The 11518-nt window shown below is 45.1% G+C and overlaps 1 protein-coding gene across 2 annotated transcripts in view; it reads right to left on the reverse strand.

Annotated features, from left to right (window-relative positions):
* DHX8 (DEAH-box helicase 8) overlaps positions 1-11380 on the reverse strand; it is a 53351-nt gene extending 41971 nt beyond the window's left edge. Inside the window, exons 1-4 of one of the 2 annotated variants that reach the window (XM_053262997.1) lie at positions 11180-11380; positions 3408-3493; positions 3214-3286; positions 2002-2084 (exon numbers count right to left, since the gene is read on the reverse strand). In XM_053262997.1, the coding sequence (XP_053118972.1) occupies positions 2002-2084; positions 3214-3286; positions 3408-3493; positions 11180-11285 (348 nt within the window). In that variant the 5' untranslated portion in view covers positions 11286-11380. Of the gene's footprint in view, positions 1-1812; positions 1836-2001; positions 2085-3213; positions 3287-3407; positions 3494-11179 lie in introns of those variants that run through there. The other variant, XM_053263002.1, reaches the window with a different exon arrangement.
* Between the last annotated feature and the right edge of the window lie 138 nt (positions 11381-11518).

An 11518-nucleotide genomic window follows, 5' to 3' on the forward strand; every position in this document is an offset into this window, starting at 1 on the left:
CTGAGGCATCACCAGTGTCCTCCCCTCCAGACCATTGGGTCTGGATCAAAACCTCCTCCTGCATTAATTGGGTCTTCAGGGTCAGAAGGCAGATTAGGCCTCTCTGAGTTTGCAATGCCCTTTTTTGGGGGGGGGGGTGCAAGTAAACCCCTAGGGCCTCCAGAGTCTGATCAGAAGCATCAGAGGAATGGTCCCGTGCCACCTTGCCAGCCAACTTGCCCAGCTCACTATGCATAAGTTTGCTTTTGGCCTTCTTGGGAAAAGGACTGACAAACTCGCTAGGTGAGGAGCTCACACTGGGTGATCTATGCCTTCTCCCCTTTGTGGATCTCTTACTCCTCTTAGGGGGCCTAACCTGGTAGATGGTGCCAACGATTGCATTGCGAAACCATGCCTGCTACTCAGGTGGCAGCACAGACTTAGGTAAAACAGCAGAGTTAGAACTGGATGCTTTAGACCCAGTCTCTGCAGCAGACTCCCCCTGCTGGCCAAACTCCATAGTCACAGTCTTAGGCTTTTCCCGCCCTTTTAGAGACTGTCTCCCTTTTACATTACCGGCTCCTTCAGGTAAAATGGAGGGATTCTTCGCAACCGTCGCCATCTTAGGGACAGAAGATGTCTGTGATGGCCTTGCTGCCCTGCCGGTCAGGTTGCTAGCCAGCTCGCCAATCCGCCTAATCTCTTCTGAGGTCACGCCATGGCTGGGGCCCGCTTCTCCCCCGCCCTCTACCGATTCGCCCGGTACCTCAACATGTTCCTGTTGTTGCAAGGAGGGCCTTGGAAGGGAATGCTCCAGTGCATTCAATTTTAATGGCCGCCGGCTTTTTTCGCGCCGTTCTTTCGAGCTCAGTCGCCATTTTAAGTATCTCCCCGCTGTTACTGACGCGAACTGCCCGCTGAACTGATGCACCTTCCGAGGGGCCACGAGGTTCCGAAGTGCAAACGGCACCCTCCGCTGCCCTCCGGGCCGCTGAAGCACGAGTCTCGCGGCCCGAGGGCAGGAGACTCGCCGCGGACCCGGGAACGATCGGTGCGGGCGGCTCCAAGGCAGCCGTCACCGTCGTCGCAGCCAAACTGATTAAACGGAGCTTCCCTGGGTGCTTGGTGCCTTCCCTTCGCTCCTCTGACCTGATTGTGGCGTTCGTTGCTGTGCAGCTGGGGAGTGCAGAATTCTCCCGCCTGCAAGAATGCCCCGGTTCCGGAGAGCAGAGCGGCAAGCTCGGTCGCGTTGGAGCTGGGGTGCCAAAAGCCCTTGAAAGTCCCGGACCCAAACGGTCCTGAATTTTGCCTCTGGGCACCAAAACAATTCTTGCCCTAAGCGGGCTGCCCATGAAATGGAAGGAGCTGAAGGGGGGGAGGTGGGAAGAGGTAAGGGAAAGACTAACTAATGTTTTTTGGTTTTTTTTGGTTTTGTTTTGTTTTAGGGAACACAAAACAAGGAAAAGAAGAAAAAACTGACAGAAAACAGACAGTTAGGAAGGTGAAAAGGACAATAAAGGAGAAAAAGACCAGGAGAGAAGAAAATCTGCTGCTGGAGCTGAAGCGAGGACAGAAAGAACTGGGGCGGGGTTATCCTCTGCAGCCCCAAGTGGGCGGGCATTATCTGTTTTGTTTATTCACAGTAACTGTCCTGCTTGGAGCTGGTGGGGAAGGATAACCCAGAGATGTCCCTGGCATCAAGAACTGAGAATGTGGAATTGCACTGCTCCTTCTCAGTACCCAACACCATCCCTGTCTCAGTAGCTGGATCTTCATCACTGCTTTCTACAAACTCCACCCTGCCCCCAGCTTTTGCCTTCAACCAACGCTTACCTGTGGCTGCTTGGACTGCACTGTTGCTTTGTTCCCGACTGGCTGCCTAGCTCTCTTATCCTTCCCTGCCCAGTTTGTTCTGCTTCTAGTAAGGTTGCCTCAGCCCCTCCCTGTCAGCTCTCACATTATCTCAGAATTTGGGTACATCTTAGAATTTTGAGAGCTGCTTGCAGGAAAACATATACCTACCCTGACAATAGGATTATCTGGCCTACAGAGAGCAGGAAATAACTCCTTCAACTTCTCTTTTTCTGTTTTCGGTTTAACAGTACCTGATTTGAAAGTGAAGAAAAATGCATACAAGGTTAAGAATGTTTCTGTTATGCCAATAATAAACATTTCTATAAACATTTACTAATATTAACACAAACATTTCTGATGTTAGCTGCGCCTTGGTGCCATTCTATTTGGGCAGATCTTTCTTTTCATAAGATATTTCACATTTAAATTTCTTGCCTTTTTGTGGCTTTGCTATATCACCACTAAGCTCCAAACAATTAAATTGGTTGATGGATTAATTAGTTCGCAGGAGATTAACTGTACATAGAGCTATAAACAGAACCCTATAAAGCAGAGTTTCTCAACGTGTGGGTCCCCAGATGTTATTGGACTTCAACTGCCATAATCCCCAGCCCCAGTGGCCTTTGGTTGGGAATTATGGGAGTTGAAGTCCAATTACATCTGGGGACCCACATGTTGAGAATCCCTGCTATAAAGGAAGGCACAATGACCAACTAGTTTTCCATAGAGAATTTTATTCTATCAGATTTAGACCAGGGATGGACAACAGGTGACCAAAGGCTAAATCTGGCTCCCAATGAAACTTTATCCAGTTCTTATAGGCTATACTGAACTTTGATAAAGGTGCAGTGAAAAACTATTTGCTCACAGTTTTGCTAGTAAGGAGAAGTGTTTGTTTTCTGTATCAGTTTTAGAGGACTGTTGTGGCACACATCTCCTGGAAAGACAAATGACCACTGCCTGTCTGCCTCTTGAAGGCACCTTTCAGTTGGAGACAGGTAGTGCTTCAGACAGTTAGGACACTGGGGACAGCAGGAAGCTGTCTGTTGAATCCCTGTAAAGAATCTTAACAGCAGGACTCGTGCAGGGCTACTTTTCAGAAGGCACACAGTATACAAAACTAAGACAGCAGAGATGGGGGTCTTGCCATTTCAGAACTCAGTCTATGCCCCAAGGGAGCTTCCTTTCACTCATAATAGCAGTTTTAAGTACAGTGTGATTTTTGGTTTCTTTCCTTGCTCACTCCCACATCTACTCCAGGAATTTACAACTCAAATGGTATTATTCTAATTTCTGATCCAAAGTTGCAATCCACATTTTATCAATTCTGTCTACATGCTCAGGAGGTCCTAATGACTGATATATGACAGAAACACTTACTTTTACTAGCGGAAGGTTTTGCAGGAGGCCTCATTGTCTGTATAAGACGCAGAAGATTGCTGACGAGGGAATCCTGAAACACAGGTGGTTGTTTTCAGAAACATAACATCAACAGTCAGTTTTCCCTACCAACTCCAAGATCACCACCAAACTATAAAACTTGCCCTTTTCAAAGGTTTTCAAAACTCACTTACTGTAAACTCAGCACCATTCTTCACTAAAGCTGCTTTGAATGCATCAAAGGTTGTATGTCTCTCTGCGAGGTTTATCACAAATTCAGCTGTGAATGAAAAAGGTCAATTGAACAATTAAATATTAAAAAGGAGACATGTTTAGCTCCATTCAAGCTAACTCAATTTTGGAACAGGCAAGAGCCTTGAAATCTAGAACACTCATGATAGTAAGACTCAAAAAGCCACTCTGTCCGATACATTCCCCAGTCAGCAATTGCAAAGAAGGACCAGAGCATCACAAAAAACCCCTATACAAACCACATGGTTCTATGAGCAGGTACAATTAAAAAGGGACACCCAGATCAAAAAGGTAACATAAGCAAGTCAGCCAACAGACATACCACAGGGGGGAGGGGGAATTGTCTCAGGGTCACTAGCCAATTTGACAAGAGGGGAAATTCCCTTGAAACTCCAAGCACAACAATGAGTAAAACCCATCTGGGTTAACTCAGAATTAAGTCACACAGAACCAAGATTAAATGTTGGCTTCATTAATTGTCTCTCAGCCTCAAGAGTGTGCGTTTCCCCCTCCCCATGTGCAAGTCAGAAGAATTCTACTTCTGATTGTAGTTAGAAACAAGACAGGATTGGATGTGACATCTGAACTGACTGATTCTGGTTTATTCTAACCTAAATGAAATAAACAACCATCTGAACTCATTTTTAAGCTTTAGGTTTAGATAGTGGTTTATTTGGTAAACTCTTATTAGAATAAGGCAGGATCAATCGGTTCGGATATCACAGACTATCCTGGTTTGTTTCTAACCTCAATCAGAAGCAAAATTCTTCCAACTCATACATGGAAGTATTAACTCACAGGGAACATGCATTCTCAGGATGAAAGATGGCACACAAAACCAAGGTTGAATATTGGCTCCGTGTGACACCTGAAGCAGCCTAATAGGTTTATCTCATGCCAACCCTATACCCTACCCTGATTTTGGGTAGCCCCTTGATATGTACTCATGATCAATTAAAAAAGATAAAGTAATTTTATAATTATCCTATTATACTATGCCCCCCGCAGTCCTGCTATGCTGCCTCATCGTGGTGGTGGTGGTGTGTTCCTGGGAGGGATGAGTGAAGTATGCCGGGGGGCGGGGGGGATACCCCCAGTAGGGTCATCCAAAGCGCGAAAGTCATCCCAGCTGCCCTCAAACAGGCACCTATATTGGGCAGCAGCGATATAGGAAGGTGCTGGAGACAGATGATCACTTCAGTGACAACAACAAAGGTATCATTTCATACTGCGCAGGAGAAGGCAATGGTAAACCACTCCTGTATTTTACCAAAAAAAAAAAACTACACATTGATAGAAAAAATGGAATGATTGTCGATGTAGTGCCAGATGATGGGCCCCTCATCTGGCAGGGGCCAGGTAGGGGTCAACATGCTACTGAGGAAGCATTGAGGATCTCTCAGAGTACCAATGGTGTTTATTACACAGTTAGATTAAAGACTTTTGGACATCTAGTAGCTGATGTTGCCATGTGGGAAAAGAAAATCTGAAGCTGTAAGGACAGAATTACAATGGGAACATGGAACATAAGAAGCATGAATATGGGAAAGCTTGACACAGTGAAAGATTAAATGAATCGACTACAGATTGACATCTTGGGCATCAGCGAATTAAAATGGACTGGAATGGGACACTTTACTACTCAGGACACAAAAAACAAAGAAGGAATGGTGTTGCTTTCATAGTCGGGAAGGATATAGCAATGACAGTACTTGGATACAATGAGGTCAGTGACCGACTAATATCAATAAGATTTCGTGGACAACTCTTTAACATAGCAATAGCAATAGCACTTACATTTATATACTGCTCTATAGCCGGAGCTCTCTAAGCGGTTTACAATGATTTAGCATATTGCCCCCAACATTCTGGGTACTCATTTTACCAGCCTCGGAAGGATGGAAGGCTGAGTCAACCTTGAGCCCCTGGTCAGGATCAAACTTGTAACCTTCTGGTTACAGGGCGGCAGTTTTACCACTGCGCCACCAGGGGCTCTTTTCACATGACAGTTTTTACCACTGCGCCACCAGGGGCTCTTTTCACATGACAGTTCTTCAAGTCTATGCCCAAACAACTGATGCAGAAGAAGAGGAAGTTGATGAGTTTTATGCTCAAGTCCAGTCTGAAATTGACAGAACATGTAAGCAAGATGTGCTGCTGGTGGTTGGAGACTGGAATGCCAAAGTTGGAAAAGGTGAGGGAAACACAGTTGGCCTATATGGCCTAGGAAACAGAAACGAAGCAGGAGAAAGACTTATTAGCTTCTGCCAAGCCAATGATCTCTTCATCGCTAACACATTCTTCCATCAACCAAAGCGGCTCCTATACAAATGGGCATCACCAGATGGAGTTCACAGAAATCAAATTGATTACATTATTGGTGCAAGGAAGTGGAAGAGCTCAGTTATAACAGTAAAGACATGGCTGGGGACCAATTGTGGAACCGATCACAAACTGCTCATGTGCAAGTTCCAAGTTAAGCTAAAGTGGAAAAACAAAGCTATCCAGCTTCCACGATATGAGAACATCAGGAACTGAAGTTCTGAACCTCACTGATATGGAACCAGAGGAATTGTGGAATGAAATCAAAGAAGTTGTTAAGGACGAATGTGAAAAGAGACTGCCAAAGACCAAGAAACAGAAGAAAGCAAAATGGATGTCAGAACAGATGGTGGAAGTTGCCAAGAAGAGGAGAGAAGCCAAAGACAAGAAAGACAAAGACCTCACAAAGGAACTTAATAGGGAATTTCATATGCTGTTAGAAAAGACAAGGAGCAGTAAGCAGGCAACAGAAATAGAAAACTATGCCAACAAATTTGGAGAACGACACAGTGGCCAACAGATTGGAAGAGGTCAGTCTACGTACCCATACCAAAGAAAGGAGACTTAACAGATTGCACAAACCATCACACAATATCCTTAACTTCACGTTAGCAAAATAATGCTCAGGATCATCCAAAGTAGATTAGAGCCCTATGTGGAAAGGGAAATGCCAGATGTCCAAGTTGGTTTCAGAAAAATCCAAGGAACAAGAGACATAATTGCTGATGCATGCTGGATAACTGAGAAAGCCAGATAATACCAGAAAGAAGTCAATATGTGCTTTATTGTCTACAGAAAAGCCTTTGATTGTGTTGATCATGTCATGTTGTGGAATATCCTAAGGGAAATGGGCATCCCAGAACACCTCATTGTTCCCATGAGAAACCTATACACAGGACAGGAAGCCAACAGTCCAGACGGAACATAGTGAAACAGACTGGTTCCAGATCGACAAAAGAGAAAGACAAGGCTGTATACTTTTTCGTTCTTTATTCAATTTATATGCTGAACATATTTGCAGAGAAGCTGGATTGGAAGAAGATGAGCATGGTTTTAAAGTTGGAGGAAGAAATATCAATAACCTGCGATTCGCTGATGACACCACTCTTGATAGCTGAGAATGCGGATGACCTGCAAGCTCTAGTAATGACAGTCCAGGATCACAGTGAAAAAATGGGACTATGACTAAATGTAAAGAAGACTAAACTGATGACAACGGGTACAGCAACCAGCCTCAGAATAGACAATGAAGACACTGAAGTGGTGAATAGCTTCTGCCTTTTAGGATTGACCATCAACAGTAAAGGATCCAGCATTCAAGAAATATGCTGTAGAATAGCACTTGGTAGGGTTGCAATGAAGGCCTTGGAAAGGATATTTAGATGCTGTGACGTGTCTACACCTTCAAAGATCAGAACCGTTCAGACAATGGTTTTTCCCATGACACTCTATGGATATGAAAGCTGGACTTTGAAGACGCAAGATAGAAAAAGCATTGACGCTTTTGAACTTTGGTGCTGGAGAAGACTTAGAGGATACCATGGACAGCCAGGAAAACAAACAAATGGATCACAGAACAAATCAATCCAGAATTTTCACTCAAGGCACAAATGACCAGGCTCAAACTATCATACTTTGCACACATTATGTGAAGATCAAGCTCCCTTGAAAAGTCCATAATGCCAGGGAAAGTTGAAAGAAAGAGAAGTCGAGGACGACCACCAGCAAGGTGGATGGACTCGATTACGACAGCAATGAATGCACCACTGAGAGACCTTAAAGGCCAAGTTGAAGACAGATCATCCTGGAGAGAATCTATCTAAGTGGTCACTAAGAGTTGGCACTGATTTGATGGCACTTAATCAATCAATCAATCAATCAATCATTATACTGTGAACTCTTTTAACTGCCCATGTTGTACTGACTATCAGGATGAATAAAGGATAGATTTTTCCAGCCCTTTCAGTATGATGCAAGTATATAACTGGAGCAATAGTTATTCCAAATGCGGGTGATTTTATTAGTACATACCAGCTTTTCCAGAAAAAGTAAACACTCTCACCCTTATGCCCATGGGTCACAACTGAAACACCAGAATAGGAATAATAGTTCATCTTTTGCATACATGAGGTTCCAGATTCAATCCCTAGCATCTCGAGTTAAGAGATCTTGAGTATCAGGATGGGAATACTTCTATTTACTTAAGATCTTGGAGAGCGACTGCAGCTGGACTAGCTTGGCCACTGGTCTGCCTCAGCAGAAGGCTGCTTCATATGTTCTCTAGAGTCCTATTCACATGTTGTGTTGAACAGATGTACAACCTGTGTACAGGGTACACACAAGCCCTTTTAAGACATTATACTAACTGGGGTGCCATATTCACAAACAGCATTCTCAAGAGTGCACTCTCCACTGTCCATGATTACACAATTTGTCTGCAGAGGTACAGTGGGTATAGGAAAGAATCACCTCTTTTGATAGACCTTAGATTCTGGTTCCCTTACACCCTGAAATGAAAACACAAAGAAAATTCCCTTCACCAGCTGTACTTATCCAATGCAACCTATAACATCCAACTGAAAAACATCACAATTACAGTCCAGAAAAAGTGTCAGAAATAAAAAACAAGAATTACTGAGATTGAAAAAGGATCAACCCCCCATGTCAATATTTTGTTGAACTACCTTTTGCTTTAATAACAGCCTTAAGTCTGTTGGGATACTTCTCTATCAACCTTGCACATCTAGACGGAGCAATATTTGCCCACTCCTCCATACAGAACTGTTCAAGTTCGGTCACATTGGATGGTAGGTGTTGGTGGACTGCTATCCTCCCTGGATCCGGTCGGCCCTCCAAACTGGATGGAAGAGCAAGGAGGAAACTGGTAAGAGAGGTTACCAAGAGGCCAATGGCCACTCTGAAGGAGTTAAAGGACTTCATGGCAAAGAGTGGTTGTTCTGTGCATGTGACAACAATTTCACGAGCGCTCCACAGATGTGGCTTGTTCGGGAGGGTCGCAAGGAGAAAGGCACTTCTCAAGAAAGGCCACATTAAAGCTCGTTTGAGCTTTGCCAGAAGGCACCTTGAAGATTCTGATGCCAAATGGAAAAAGGTCTTATGGTCAGATGAGACCAAGATTGAACTATTTGGCCTCAACATCAAACAGTACACCTGGCGTAAATCCAACGCAGCTCACCATCCACAACACACCACACCTACAGTGAAGCATGGAGGTGGCAGCATCCTGTTGTGGGGGTGTTTCTCTGCCTCAGGGACTGGGGCTCTCGTTAGGGTAGAAGGAAAAATGGATGGGGCAAAATACCGTCAGATTCTGGAAGAAAACCTGCTACCCTCTGCCAGACAGTTGAGGATGGGCAGAAGATTCACCTTTCAACATGACAACGATCTGAAGCACACAGCAAAATTGACCACACAGTGGCTGAAGGAGAAAAAAGTGAACGTCCTCATGTGGCCCAGTCAGAGCCCAGACCTAAATCCCATAGAAAATCTGTGGAGAGATTTGAAGATAGCAGTCCACCAACACCTACCATCCAATGTGACCGAACTTGAACAGTTCTGTATGGAGGAGTGGGCAAATATTGCTCCGTCTAGATGTGCAAGGTTGATAGAGAAGCATCCCAACAGACTCAAGGCTGTTATTAAAGCAAAAGGTGGTTCAACAAAATATTGACATTGGGGGGGGTGATCCTTTTTCAATCTCAGTAATTCTTGTTTTTTATTTCTGACACTTTTTCTGGACTGTAATTGTGATGTTTTTCAGTTGGATGTTATAGGTTGCATTGGATAAGTACAGCTGGTGAAGGGAATTTTCTTTGTGTTTTCATTTCAGGATGTAAGGGAACCAGAATTTAAGGTCTATCAAAGGGGGTGATCTTTCCTATACCCACTGTAAATGCTGTACTTGCATGTACTGATCGCATATACTGATCCTTCTCTTGCAAAGATTCAGAGCGCATTCTGAAGGACACTGTATACGAGTACAATGTCCCCAGGTTTTATAACATCCAAAGAAGGGCTATATATATAGATCTGTACACAAGTATAGTCATTCACACATTAATACACATACAGTAAAACACTTTCTATCTGTATCATGCATTTGAGGGGCCTGAACTCAGGTTCATGTTTAAAGTGAACACATGTACAGTCATTCATACAAGAACATGTGCATATGTACAAACACCCATACACACACCCCGGAATATCTGAATACAGCTCAGACCTCTTCTAAAATTGAAGACCAACACACTTGACCCTGTCAACAATTTACATTCAAGAGGGGTGAGTCCACAACCAGTGTTCCCTCTTGCAGAGATTCCCAGATGTTGCTGACTACAACTCCCATAATTCAACTCCATAATAATGGAGAGGAGAGCTGGTTTTGTGGTAGCAAGCATGACTTGTCCCCTTAGCTAGGCAGGGCCCACCCTGGTTGCATCTGAATGGGAGACTTGATGTGTGAGCACTGTAAGATACTCCCCTCAGGGGATGGAGCCGCTCTGGGAAGAGCAGAAGATTCCAAGTTCCCTCTCTGGCTTCTCCAAAACAGGGCTAAGAGAGAACCAGCGTGGTGTAGTGGTTAGAGTGCCGGACTAGGACTGGGGAGACCCGAGTTCAAATCCCCATTCAGCCATGATACTAGCTGGGTGACTCTGGGCCAGTCACTTCTCTCTCAGCCTAGCCTACTTCACAGGGTTGTTATGAAAGAGAAACTTAAGTATGTAGTACACCGCTCTGGGCTCCTTGGAGGAAGAGCGGGATATAAATGTAATAATAATAATAATTCCTGCCTGCAACCTTGGAGAAGCCACCCACTGCCAGTCTGTGAAGACAGTACTGAGCTAGATAAACCAATGGTCTGACTCAGTATATGGCAGCTTCCTAAGTTCCCAGCCAAAGGCCATCATAGCTGAGGATGCTGGGAATTTTAGTCAACAACATCTGAGATTCCCTGTTAGAGGGAATGCTGTCCACAACATCTAATAATTTTGAAGGATGCGGCAGCACTTGGGGTATGCGGGCCACCGTTTCACCATCCCATCACCATGAGCCCACAACTAAAATGGATCAAAACAGTTCATCGGGTGGGAATGCAGAAGTTTAGCTGTTTCGCCAGGCAACCTCTCTGGACAGAGCAAAGTAAGCAGAGCCCAAGGAGAGAGACGGCAGGGTCAGTAAGAGGGACCAGGGAAAGGTCCCCACCATCAGCTCCTCGCCAGGACCGAGGAAACAAGTTAAAGCCCAACAACCCAGTCCTCAGTTTGAGGGGTCCCCCGAGGCGCCCGGCGCTGCACGTCCAGCCTCTCGCCGGGGCCCTTCCAAGTCTCCCGCGAAGACACACAATGGAGGCGCCCCGCCGCAAGGGACCCACCGAGGTCTTTGTCGTTGATCCCCAGGTGGTTGTCGAGCTCAGTGCAGACTTTGGAGACCAGCGAGAGGTACTCGAGCTTGGCAAGCTCCTCGGCGGGATCCGCCATGGCGACCCCAGGCAGGCAGGCCTCTCCGCTACCTTCAATCACGAACCTAAACCCAAGTATTTCCGGGAGCCCGCACTTCCGGGTTCTTCGACACCGGATTCTAGAGAAAGGAAAATACAGTTCACACTTCCGGTTTTCACATCAGCTTGGACTCATGTGGGTCAAGAGCCGACAGAGCAACAGACCCTAACAAAAGTTAGAAGGAGGGTGATAATTTCATTCTTTAGAGACGA

Source organism: Hemicordylus capensis, chromosome 6 (assembly GCF_027244095.1).
Source record: "Hemicordylus capensis ecotype Gifberg chromosome 6, rHemCap1.1.pri, whole genome shotgun sequence".
Classification (NCBI taxonomy): domain Eukaryota; kingdom Metazoa; phylum Chordata; class Lepidosauria; order Squamata; family Cordylidae; genus Hemicordylus; species Hemicordylus capensis.